The sequence below is a fragment of the Toxorhynchites rutilus genome, chromosome 2 (assembly GCF_029784135.1).
Source record: "Toxorhynchites rutilus septentrionalis strain SRP chromosome 2, ASM2978413v1, whole genome shotgun sequence".
NCBI lineage: Eukaryota > Metazoa > Arthropoda > Insecta > Diptera > Culicidae > Toxorhynchites > Toxorhynchites rutilus.
The window spans coordinates 244,285,219-244,299,425 of NC_073745.1; the positions used below are offsets into that span (position 1 = coordinate 244,285,219).

Genomic DNA, 14,207 nt, shown 5'->3' on the forward strand with positions numbered 1-14,207 from the left:
CCGCATAGGCCATGAACCATGTTTGGACGGAACAATATCAAACACTAACCCATATTCCGGAATCCGATTGGTCTGAAAGCCGATCGGATTCCACGATTTCAACGAAATCGGCTTTTGCATTCTGAAATCTGTTCGATTAAAATTTAATCCATGGAAATGCGGCAACCTTGCCTTGATCAAAAACAGAAGTTGTGGAGCAATCTACCCTCTATCCGATTAGCAAACCGAAAACAATTTTACATTGGTAACATTTGAATACAGATTATTTTTTCATGTTACTTGAATACTTAGATGACATAGTCCTGACCCTAACTCAACTTTTTTTTTCTATATTTTTTAACTACATTTCATTTTTTAACTACATATCAGACAGAATTTTTGTACACCACCCACTTGTAGAAAATGTGTCACTTTGTTACATACAAAACATATTTGAAAGAGTATAGCAAATTTCCATCAATATTTTTCGTTTAAAAAGTGTGTTTATTCCACCCAAAATTCCGTCATTTTTACAGAAATAGAACACGAAGCTCAATGTTGTTAAGTTTTTTATTTAGATATTGTGTTTATCGGATTTCGTTTAAAATCGCGAAATAAAAAATAAAGAAAATGGGACGGGGTTAAAAGGATGAAAATTTGGGTTTTCATGTTTTTTTCTGAAACCAAATTAAAATAAATACAAAAAAATAATTTTTCAATTTATGCAGAAAAAATGATTTTTTCGCATAGTGTCGCCCTAATTGGTATATATACGGTAAATATACAGTAATCGGTATCATAGCGGTATCTAATATAGTTTACGTCCTATTCTCATGGCTAAGAAACGTTTTGTGCATAATTTCATTAGAATCGGTTTAGCCTTTTCGGAGGAGTTTGACTACGAACATCGTGACACGAGAATTTTATACATAAGATAAGACTGGCCATTTGAATTTTATTGTTGTGTCCAGTCGCAAAACATCCAAAAAACTTAAATTCCAGTGTTTCATAACTATAGAACCAGATGGAAAAACTCTCGCTCCTTCACAAAATTAACGTCAATTTCACAAGAATTACAATATGTTTCTAATTCGTAGGTGATCTATAGTTTTCAATCAGTTCAAATAACCCATTAGGAGTGGTTTAGACCAAGCTGCGCCATGTTGTAGGGTGTATCTCGTTCTACATAGAGAGGACACTGCTCGTTTAAGCTCTCCAAATCACTCATAATGCTTGTGAGCTGCATGTACTATTCGTACGATCACTCCTCATATGTTCTTGATAGGGTTTTGATCTGGTAAACAAGCTGACCAGTCCAGAATCTGAAGCCCCGTTTCATTAAACCATGCATGCCTTTCCGGGTTTTATGAATTGATGCCAAATAACCCAATTATCATGGAGTTTTTGATGCAAAACAGAACTAAATGATTCTGAAGAACTTATTTGGACTTCTGGCTGTTCATTCGTGTTGATGAATAGCTATCTGAACCAGGCTTAACCAGGTATATTTCTTCTACTATAAAATCCCAAAAGTGTTTGTAGAGAACCAATGACCCATAATGTATATACAGCCGTTCCATGTCAAACCGATCTCAGAATTCCGCGAAAATTGGTAGTAATGTTCCTTGTCGCTAAATAATAGACTCGTATCTTTAAATTTTTTAATTTATTAGGACTCCATTTTAGGGTGGACATACATACAAACTTGAAACTTGAAAAATACAAAAAACTTTGTTTACGTTCAACGCTTACAAACACACATATGAAAACCATGCAGTGTATGCTAGTTACCAGTGTTTGCCAACTGATCCATTCAATGAAAAAATCGCTTTCGTTCGTTCAAATATGATCTTACAAAAGTCATTCCCCCCAGCGGCATTCTTTTGTTGTTACGTGCTACAAATCACGACACAAAAGAGAACGAGACAATTCTGCATCGGTTCGCACTTCTTTCGGTGCAGAAAGTTTATTTTCTTCTTTGCCTCTAACATATACATATCGAACCTCTCCATGAATCATGAAACAGCAGGATCATACGGACTGCGCAAAGCGAATGATTCATATTCAACTAGTGTAGCAGATCGTGATTCTTAACACATTGCGGACCGCTCACGAGATTTCTCGTGTTTCGCGTTCCGCCTATACGGATGGATCACGAAATAACCCGTGTTTTGTACATTTGATGGTTACATTCTTGGTCTGCCAAGAATCTAACAAGGCCTACCGATGACTCGCCATCGTCTCATCCACACCGAAGGAAACGATCTCATTCGTGGAATCCGAACAAATGAAGCGTACAAGTTTGCCTCAAAACGTGCGGTCCTTAATGTGTTAAGTCTCAGAGAGTGCAAGCTATGTGATTATTTAGCTCGATAGAGGCTAAGGGAAGGGTAGTCAGATGATGTTTGTCATTTTTAACGCATAGTTTTACATAGTTACTTGCATGACACATTGTGCATCAATCGATATTGATCGAAATCCAAACACTGGTAGTTACCCATATCAATACACTAGACATATAAAATGGAAATGGGCACCCTGATGAAAAAAATACGGGTCTAATATTTAGCGATAAGGAACACACCATCCTCTTTCCACGAAAATCTGAGAACCACAACATCGGTTTGTCATGAAATGGCTGTATATAGATATCATATACGTAGTCCTTCGTCAAAAATACAGTTCCCTTGATTAATCCTCATTGAATTATTTTTTATACTATAATATAGGAGATATAAAACAAAAAAAAAGGAAATGAAATGAAGAAATACAAAATGTTGTTTGAATAATTTTTCGAATACTTCGTCCAATAGTCTAGCCGTCAAATAGGGAGCTGATATTATTGCAAATGCGATAAATATCTACAATATGGCTTTAAATTTTCACACTCCAAATAGCAGGAAAAAAGATTGGTTTTCCCCGTGGTTCAAAATTTGGTTTTGAATATTGTTTGTCAGTTAAACTGAGAACACTTCATTAATTATCTTCAATTCGTTCCTAAACAGATTTTTTTAATTCAACCAGCAGTTTCTGAGCTGTAATATTTCAAATAATGTTCGTTGTAAAAAGCTCTTGAGTTGAGAAAATTTTCAAGCCTGTGGTAAATACTCAGTTCCCCAAGGCAAATGCGTGGGCAACGTTTTCTTCAAATCAAGAGCAGTCGAATAAAACATCATTTAATTTAATTGTAAATCCAATCCATAACATGAATTTAAATAATTGGTTGATTTTTCGTGATAGACTAGTTGTAACTTTTTTTTTAGAAAAATAAACAATAGATAGAGTTGTGAATATCGAGAAATGTTTCGATATAGTATCGTTGTATACAAGCTGACCCGGCAAACGTTGTTCTGCCATATACTTTATTTCTAATTAATAGTTTCGCTGTTCAATAAAAAAATACTAATGTATTGATAGTGTGTTATGTGATAGTGTGCTGGGTCCCGTTCATGCTTTTTGGAAAATGCCTTGTACATTTTCCATCTGCCATGCATGGTGATAAAAGATTTAGATAACCACGTAGGCTATGAACCATGTTTGTGGTAACAATATCGAACAGTCACCCATATTTTGGAATCCGATTGCTTTGAATCTCAATAGGATCTAACGATTCGTCTTTCGCATTCTGGAATCCGATCGACCTCAATTCATTCGTGCTATAAAATATGGCAATCTTGCCTTGGCGCAAAATAAACATCAAAATAATTTATCCGTATTCATATTCGCAATTTATTAATATACTCTCTATCAGATCAGCAGACACGAAAGCAATTCTAAATTGCTAAAATTTGATTGAAAATCATTACTCGAAGTTGTTTGAATACTTAGAAGACAGTCCTAACTTAAAATTTCTTCTATAAATCTCTTTGAATTTCCGCCAAAACTTTATCCATAATATTAAATCATTATCAGAAACAATTTGTGAATGTGGTTTCCAATTACAGAACACAAATTAGGGACTACCTTCATTTTTTCCGTAGAGTCCTTGGTGGATCACACCATTGAGAGAGATGGCGGATCCTTCGGCTGAAGAAAGGCTGGATTTTGCTGAAGGAGGGCTAGATTTTGCTATTATTGGCACTGCTCAAGACTTTGTCCTGACTGCGTCAATTCATCAAACGACACACATAATAATCGCACTCTCTTGTTTGATTCGTCTCCTCCAACCTCATGTTTAAAAATATTAATTCAAAATGAGTAATGATGTTTATAATGATTGAAGTAACTGTAGCGCATTAGATCTACATACGTGTCCTCCAGTCGTTTTATTTTATCAGGATTGACCACAATAGCGAGACTGTTACATCGCATTCCGAGCATGTGTATCTTCAGAATAATCTCAATAATTCATTGTGCTCATCCAGAAAGGTTTCCAGCTCGCCGGCGATGCACCTAGCTTCAGTCGAATTGAGGTTAGTTACGTATGTATGGGGTGAAATCTCGATGAAGAGGACGAAGGGGCATCTGGCATTTAACAATGTAAATAATTTCATCCTGTTTTGATATTGTTTGTATAAAAATACAAATAAGGTAATTAAAAATAGGAGATAGAGGTGAAAATTGGTTATATAAACCAAACGATTTTCAAACCAAATTTATGCAAAAAAATACAAAAAAAAAATCAGAAAAAACACTTGCATAAACTCACCCAAATTGGTATTAAATATACAGTAATCGATATCCTAGCAGTATAATATATAGTTTACGACCTATTCTCATGCCTACCAAGTTTTTTGAGTATGATTTCATTAAAATCGGTCGAGCCGTTTCGGAGGAGTACGACCACGAACATCGTGACACGAGAATTTTATATATAAGATGGTTATTTTATCACACGTGTTAAGCTTCGTGTCATTGACAGTTGTTGATTTAATATCCAGCCTTCTTGAAGCAAACAAGAATAAGCCAACTTTCGGACAATTATTCCAGCACCACATTTTTAGACTATTTTTTGTCATTACTCATCTAATTATCGTGTGAAATAAATTGAAAAAAAAAAAAGAAGAGAGTAATAAGTTTTTACTTTGTGTATCAAACTATTCAATATTCATCACCAGCAATAATATTTATTTAGAAATATTTATTTAATTGCTGGTGAATAAGTTCAACACAAAAAAAAAATTAGTTTTAAAGGAGTGTACCGCTATTTTGTTAAAATTGTGATATGACATCATAACATAATTGACGGAAACAAAAAACCTTCGTTCGATGGACCATAATTCACTAGCTTCAATGTAATCTAGTAATTAACACTTTTCTGATTAGTCCACATGCTGATAAATTATTAAATTGTGCAACGGTTTCTGTATCAATTTTTAGATTGATCTTTCTTCTTCGTATTATCATGCTCAACAATCAGCAAAAACTAAATTGGTATTCAACTGAAAAACATTTTAATTCATTTGGGGAAAAACATTACATAGCACTAAATTGTATCAACTGAAAGGCCGACTACATTTTCGACACGTTCGAGAATTTTCTAAACACCGACACCTGGCCCACAGAATGCGGATCATTTTTTCATGTTGTTCCGCGTCGTACTGAATCCAGTGTATGTTCACGATCGATGTGAACCTCTACCCCTTTGGCATTTGTCCTGAACAACGTCGATGACGACGACAGCGACGACAACGATAAAAAGAGCATAGGTACACGAGGAAATATTGCAGCGGCGCGAATGGTTATTTTTCGCTCTCGATCTCTCGTTGACATCATTGAGCCTGTATACTACCATCGGCACGAGCGTAATACTCACCTAGCGCAACTTTAGTGACGTATTTCGAACGATGTGCTTCGCTACCTGATCCCTGCCCATCGGTCGAGGAAAAGGGTTCAATACAAGATGAGGGAGCGATCGGCGGCGAGAGCGCGCGCGCCTTTTTGTGTAGCGATGAATCTGGGGGGTGTGGCTGCGGAACATAGAAGTCTCGCTAACAGCGAGCCGCAGAAAATCTGGTAGCGCCAGAACAACTGGCCCATGACTAAGATGATCGGTCCGGCTCGGGGTGGAGTTAAGTATAAAAGCGTCCGACCGCTGGAGGATCGATATCATTCACAGTTCAGAACCCCGTCTCAGAGCGTTAGAAGCAATTCTTGCCAAACAACCAACACTTAAAATGGCTTTCCTTAAAGTGAGTGTCCTGGTGGATAGTGAAAGCGCCGCGGCACGCGGTCGAAACAACGGATGGTTGCAGATCCTTCGAGTGTGATCAGTTTGCGTGGAAAGAAAATAGATTGTGCAAAACAAACACAGTTCGTGGAAAAAACACTGCTCGGTTTGAAGTGATCTGCCTCAGCATCAGTGTGTTTCGATTGCAATCGTCGATTAGTGCTCAAGTGATAAAGTATTAAATTGGATTTTTCTTCTTCACATGCATTTTCCCCGCCTACACAGTCCGTTGTGTGCATTGCTTTCCTCGGAGTTGCCGCCGCTGGACTTGTCCCACTGGCCGGAGAATACAAGGGAGATTACTATGTGAGTATTGTGGGGGAACGGTACGCTTAACAGAATCAGTGTTAATAAATTTTTACTAGTGAATTATTAAGGATCTATTTTTCTTGCGAAACATTACTTCCAAATTTATAAATCTATGATTGAGCAGCATTTCAATGGGTGCTTTTCATGTTTGCCTCAAAATGCTACTCTAATTTGGTCGGTGTTAAGTCAGAGAAGATCAAGTCGCAAAATTGAAAATTTCTAGTTATTGATTGCATTAGGTAAAGGATTTCGTAAGCTACATACCACATTAACCAGATTCGGAAAATCACGCGTGCAGCAGAAATAACGTATCGAAATTGTTTCGAACGCTCTATAAAAATTCCTTATAGCACCAAACTTCAAGCTCGAATTTCTCGAAATCATAAAAATGTCACACGGTCCGGTCTGACTTAACACCGACCATTTTATGAACAGTAAAAGTGCTTCAGATTTTGCGAGAACAATTATCCGAATGAATTACTTCGAGAGTTTACGTTTTTTCAAGATATTATTTAATACGGTTGAAAAAAAAATCTAATAATTCGAATATATTGAAAATAGAGTGTCAAATGAATTTCGTTCTCTTTCGTCACTTTAACCTCAAAACCATAAGTTTATAGAAAATAAAAACTCGATTCAAAGACAGACAGAGAACAGAGCTTGCAATGTGCTGAATTTTCTTACATTGTCTTCAATGGTAAAAAAAATAAATTTTGAGAGAAAGTATAAAATTTGAGACTCTCTATGAGTTTATTTGTTTAAAATTAATTTTCCTGTCTGTTCATTTTCAACAGATCATCAAAAAATTAATTCTGAAAATGTATTATGGTAGCAGGAAAAACATTGGATTTAAACCGTATGCTTTTTCAACTGTATCTAATTGGTTACATTTTTGGTGAATTTACATTTAAGAACATTGGTTTGAACAGAATAATCATTTATTAGTCTCTGGTCAATTTTCATCACATCTTCTTATCAGCAACTACAGAAAGGGCATATAACAATCTGAATGAACTTTTAGGTTAGGGCAAAGACTTACTCTCTCCAATGGTACATGCTTCCTAAGAGAACTTCACCTTTACGTAGACCTTTTTTTCAAAATTTTCGGATTTATAAAGTTTTTTTGTGCATCTAATTTTTCGTGCGAAAAATCAATCCGACCAAATACTTTGTGTTGAACAGTTTAGAAACCAATATTATTAGTTTTCATCAATGAAAAGTGATCAAGTTTCCAGAGCTGTTTGTATGAAATTCTTCAACAAACACGGCATTGATTACATTTTGAACTGGTTTAGCAAAAATTCGATACGATCTTAAACCAAACTTTGAATGAAAATATATCAAACTTTGAATGGAATTCAGTCAAATGTAATTGTAATTTGACTATAATTTTCCTATCCGAAGGCAGTAGCGAATAGTGAAACTTTGTTTGATGATAACAAATTCAGCTGAAATTTTGTTATAACTTCAAACTTTTACTGATAATATGGTCGAATTTGTTTGAAAATGCTATCGAATGAGATCGAAATTTTACTTCAATTTTGCTGAAATATGTCGTCAGTTAATATTACGAAACATAGCTAAAGTTTACTGAAAAAGTTAAAGTTTACTCACAGTCGCGAGAAATTTGGTTTAAGCGGATCTTAAATTAAAGCTGCATCGATGTTTTACCTTGATTTAGCTCTGTTTTCATTACTGACTTACCTAAATATTTCAAAGCACTGAGTTTCCTGACTGAGTTTCCAATCCAAAAATCATATAAGAAATATGGCTGAAAACCAACTCTTCGTTTTTTCACGCCATTTGCAATACTTCTGAAACAAAAATGTGTAAACACTCTTCAAAGTTCATCTTTCATGGTTTCAAAAGTGTTTCATCAAAAATTAAACACATATAAACAAAACAACATGTATGAATACTTTTAGATAAAAACTAAAAAAGAGCCTAATTTTTGAAAGAATAATTATCCGAATGATTGACCGAGTACTGGTTGTCAACACTCAAACAATTGTTTTAAAAATTTTAAAATACCTATTTTTTTTGTGCAACCCAATTCTCTTAAAAATAACTTTTGGATCGCGCTAGAAATTTTGATAAAAGTCACACAAAAAAAAAATACAAGTAAAAAACACATTTAACTCGTTCCCAGCGCGATTCGGCTGATTTTTTTGCGGGGTCCAAATTTGACTGTCGGTAGCAACAAAAATTACCAGATAGACAAGCGAGAAACAATGATAAGGAATAAAGCAATTATTAGGGTATAGACGGATCGGTTCAGGACAATTTTTCGCATAAGTATGGTGAAAAATTATTTAAAATGTGTTCCACTGAAAAGTAAACATGTTCTGCGAAAGTATATCAAGATGAAATGCACAATGCCAATGTCATATAACATGGGTTTCGTAAGAAAAAGTAGGACAATCCTTCCGAAATATAAATTAATAAAATATATAGTATAAATACAATATTTCGATGTTTTTGATTTTATAATTTTATGATTTTTCAACGAATCCTAAATTTATGTTTGGGTGCCCATTTGATCAAATTCCCTCCAAAAATCCTGTTCAATTTGATCGAGAAAAGGCGCCGCCCAGAAATACATCCGTCACCAATTTATGAGTTTCTGAGTATTTCGAAATGTCGAAAAATAAAAAAAAATATTTTGTTGTACCACGCTCTTAAATATCAAACAACTCGCACATATAAAAAACACGTAAGAACACATTTCAACGTAAATTAGATCAGTATTGGGTCTCAAAATTATTTTTTATTAATTTCGAAATATCGAAAAATATAAAATATACGAGTTACTCCTAAAAAATGGAACGATTCACACGTATAAAAATGCGTACGATTACATTGAAACGAGAAAAAAATAAAGCAAAGCTGGGTCTCATGATCCAAAATAAAACAATTTTTCGACGTTTTGAAATATCAAAAATCACCCATAACAAAAAAAAAACAACGTTCGATTCCGTTTACTGAAATTAGGGCAATAGGTTTTCAAAATTTCGAAAAACCAAAAAAATATACTTTTTTGTATTGTGCAATGCTCTTAACATTATTTTCTGTACCGCACCATGCTCTTTAAATTCTGAAAAAAATACACAATGGAACAAATATTAGACCACCAATATAAGAATAGATTACAAATAGGTACAACTAGATTTGAATAAAAGATAGAACAGTACTAGGTCTCAAAATTCAAAAAAATATTGTTTTTAGAAATTTCGAGGTACCACAAAAATATTGTTCCAAAAATTCAGAAAAAAACATATATAATAAAATGAAAACACATGCGAATACATTTGAACAAAAATTATAGCAGTACCGGGTCTTCCGAATACAAACAAAAAGTTTTGGAAATTTTGAAATACCAAACATATATTTAGTATCGCGCACATTTCTCTCAAAATTATTTTTTGTATTTAATTCTCCAAAGAAATCACACATATAAAAAACAAGTACGTAATTGAATAAAAATTAGTACTGGGTCTTAAAATAAAAAAGAAACTTTTAAAAATTTTTGAAATGCCAAAAAATATATTTTTGTACCGCATAATGTTTTCTTTAAATTTGAAAAAGTTCACACGTGTAGAAAAACATGTACAGATATATTTCATGTGAACAGTACTGGGTTTCAATTTTGTTTCTATACTTGGAAATACCGAAAAATATATAATGTTTTTGTAACGCGCAAATTGTGCAAAAACACACATATAAAAACGCGTACGTACACTTCTGAATAATTGCTGATTATGATGATTGGAGGAGCACTGTTCTGCCCGAATACGCATGGTTGACGAAACCACCAACTTCACACAGTGATGGAAAACGTTTTTTTTCTTGTTTTTAGGAGAATAATCATGACTGTGAACAATTTATATAGAATAATATGTCTCTCTTGAATAAATATTAACAGTGGGCACGAGGTCTTCTATGATTTTTCATATTTTAGTTTTAATTGAAAACACAGTGGGCTCTAACGTCAACCATGCATATTTTGGCATGTTTTTTCTTCTCAATATACAGAAATAAAATATTTTTTGGAACCTCTCAATGTCCTCAAACTCAATGTCTGAAAAACACACACATTTGAGATAAACATGTTCAAAAAACTAGAGTTATACTGGGTCGCAAAATAAAAAAAAATGTAAATTTCGAAATACGAAGAAATATTTAAAAAAAAGGTACCTCGCAATGTACTTTGAGTAATTTCTTCATATTTCCATTTCAAAGCTTTTGAAACTGAAGTGGGAAAGCAAAAAAGTACGATTTTTTTACCATAGCTCTTACGGGAGATGGATTAGCTAAATTTCTTATTGGTACCTTATATCATATTACCATTGTGCTGGTGATTAGGTTTGAGACACTTTTCACATCCATATCCATTTTCATAGATGGCAACAAATGCGAACCGTTCAACGACAAGTGCTTGAACATGATTCATTTTAGCACCAAACGACTAAAACGCAACGTTTGCACCAAGATCACCAACTTCCTTATGATCGCTGCTCCGCCTTCGAGCCACTTGCAGTGCACTCTTTTCTACGCAAGGTTACAAACGACGTTGGTGATTCGAAGTGTAGTAAAATGCCATGATTAATGATTCAGCCTTGATCGCATTTTGTACAAAAAAAAAATACCCACACAAACAACATCCGTCCCATCATACTCGATCAAAAGACTGCATTTCCCCGAGCCACTTGAAGTCACTTGTTCAAGTTGCATCGAGGAGCGCAAAAAAACGATCGAGTAAAGTTCAGCACAACGGTTCATACTAGGCTAAATGTGTGTATGATCAGAAGCATTTTTTTCTCTAACGCTCGAAAGTGGTTCTGCATCGTAAAATATGCAAGTACACACCACGCCGCGACGCCTGAAAAGGTTGACGAGTTGTCGCCTACAGTCTTCCTCCTCGTTTCAACGAACAACGGTATGATGCAGCATTCGCGAATGGCGAGAAATATCTCAATTTCCAGTTTTTTCCCACGTCTCATAATTGCCCGGGGTTTCAGTTGTGCGGTACTCAGGTTGGAATATACAAACGGATTGAGCAAACAGAGGCGAAATGACGAACCTGTAAAAAGAGCGCACATTTTACATTTACATACACATTTTGTCCAAGCACTTGAATGGCATTTGGACATGATAATTGCTGAATTAGTGCAGCAAGTTGTGATCTAATCGGTAAAAAGGGCCCCTGTTTCCATTGGTCTTGAAAGCTTTTTGAAATTCAACGTGCAGAAATCCGATTAAGAATGATTAACGTTAACATCGCTATGACATATTCCTACACAACACTTATATAATCTGACCCATCAGAAGGTGTCAATCGCATCGAATGACTTGATGACACGAAACGCTCAAGAATGCAAGTAATTACAGCAAATGTTGTGAAAAAAAACAATGACTATGAGTTGATCACAATCGCGTAAACGATTTTGACGCATAAAAAATCGCATCCAGTGTAAGGCGGCTCGCACACCGGAGCAATAAACAACTAACAACTATCAACATGCAATAAGCAATATTATCGCCAATGGATTTTTCCATTTGATTTTTGGTGATTTCGCACACCGACGCAATACGATATCGCTATCGTCTTTACAGAGCAACACATATCGCTAGCAACACGACGTGTCGGTTGAAGAGCAACTTATCGCTCACAATTTGACAAGTTTCGCACGTTAAGTAGATTGTTTGCATAATGTCAGGCGTTATTATTGCTCTGGTATGCGAAGAACAACAAAATATGTTGCTTGTTGCATATTGCAGCTTGCTAGTTGCTTGTTGCTCCGGTGTGCGAGCCGCCTAAAGCATGTGGACAGTAATGATCGAGCGAACAAAATTTTCCGGTTTGTTTTGCTTCAATCATTCGCGCTGAGGGGTGTCCATTTTATAAATTCCAGAGCTCTATTCGTAATTCAAACTGAACTTGTGGGCACCCCTCGTTTGCACAAGCATCGCAATCCAACCATGCCTGAGGAATGTATAGGCCAAGTTCAATGTTCAGTCACCACATCAACATATAGCAACCCACTTTAACACTACTTATTCGGTTACCTCTCTTCGTTCCGATCTTACAGTCCCACCCACAGTATACCTTCAATTATGGAGTACAAGACGGTCTGACCGGAGATGTGAAATCTCAGGTAGAGAGCCGTGATGGTGATGTTGTGAAGGGACAGTACTCTCTGGTTGAACCCGATGGCTCGGTCCGCACTGTTGACTACACCGCCGATGACATTAACGGATTCAACGCAGTCGTCTCCAAATCTGGCCCATCGGTACTACATAAAAAACGATTGCTTCTCAACCGCATAACTAATTTTATGTTTTTCGTTCAGGTCCACGCTGCCCCAGCTGTTGTTGCCCATGCCGCCCCAGTTGTGAAGACCATTGCAGCCGCCCCAGCCGTCTACGCCGCTCATGCCCCAGCTGTCGTTAAGACCGTTGCTGCTGCTCCAGTCGCTTATGCCGCCCATGCCCCAGCCGTCTATGCTGCCCACGCCCCAGCTGTTGCCTATGCTGCTCATGCCCCAGCCATCGTGAAGACTGTTGCTGCTGCTCCAGTCGCATACGCTGCCCATGCTCCAGCCTCTTATGCTGTCCATGCCCCAGCCGTTGCTTATGCTGCCCATGCCCCAGCTGTCTATGCTGCCCACGCCCCAGCTCATGCTTCCGTTGAATACCACGGAAACATCGCTGCCTACCACCACTAAGACCACCCAACCAACCAAATTCACTCTAGTTCCGCTTGGAAACGAACCCGCTTCCTAAGCTGCTATCAATCAGTGTCGGTTCCTCGTCTGTGCACTGCCAACCGATATTTATTTTAACTCCCCTACTCTGTGGCCTCCCAAAAACCCCTCATTTGTCCCATCACCAATTGCAAAACAATTGCACCGCCCCATCGATAGCAGCTTCGCAAGCGACACGGCTGGTGTGGAAAACGACCGACGAAAGGAAACACGATTGTATGTATGTAAAAAACGAGAAGATGACTCTAGCGCTGCCACCGGTTCTGAAACGTGATTGTACTCTTAATCTCGATTTAGATTTTAGTCAGACGGTTCCAGTCTCTCCTGCACCGGACGGTTGACGAACGGAAGCTGATTGTATCGTCATCCGTACGGTGGTGCATGTCCCCGTTCGCTGTTTCACAGGCAGAACGAAGACTACCGTAGAGACCGGAAAGCGTCATTTTTTTTTCAACCTTGCTGCTAATATTTTCTAGCTGGGTGATACACAGCTCGAAAATGTGACCTTGCTACGCAAAATACTCATATGTACATTCAATTAGATGTTTTTTGTTTTTTGTTTTATTATGATTTTGAAATTTGAAACTTATCGTGTCTAAAATGAATAGATGGACGACTTGTACAGAGATGTATGCCGATGATGATATTAATTTTAATATAAGAATAATTTACAAATCGCTGAAATTTTTGTTTCTTTTAGTTCGTATGTACCTTCCGAAAAGACCATGAATTTTGTCTTAAATATCCCAGAAAATAATTCTCACCTACCAATGACACTAAGACATTCATTGCCTGCATTGGAACCTTTTTAGCTCACATGCCCTAATGGTAGCGTGGCGCTTTCCAAGATGGGATATTTCACAAATACCCTGAAAACTAGGTATAAAGGGTGTGTCACATCAAATTGCATCACGGAAAAAACGCTGTAGAAATTCGCCCAGTAGACCGATCCTTTTGAAAATTTTAGACAGTAAAATAAAAATTAT

General features: G+C 36.5%; 1 protein-coding gene across 1 annotated transcript in view; it reads left to right on the forward strand.

Annotated features, from left to right (window-relative positions):
- LOC129766761 (uncharacterized) overlaps window positions 1-13,905 on the forward strand; it is a 107,457-nt gene extending 93,552 nt beyond the window's left edge. The window contains exons 6-9 of the mRNA XM_055767358.1: window positions 5,996-6,110; window positions 6,374-6,454; window positions 12,547-12,747; window positions 12,808-13,905. Coding sequence (XP_055623333.1) covers window positions 5,996-6,110; window positions 6,374-6,454; window positions 12,547-12,747; window positions 12,808-13,182 — 772 coding nt within the window. The 3' untranslated portion in view covers window positions 13,183-13,905. The remainder of the gene's footprint in view (window positions 1-5,995; window positions 6,111-6,373; window positions 6,455-12,546; window positions 12,748-12,807) is intronic.
- The last annotated feature ends 302 nt before the right edge of the window (window positions 13,906-14,207 follow it).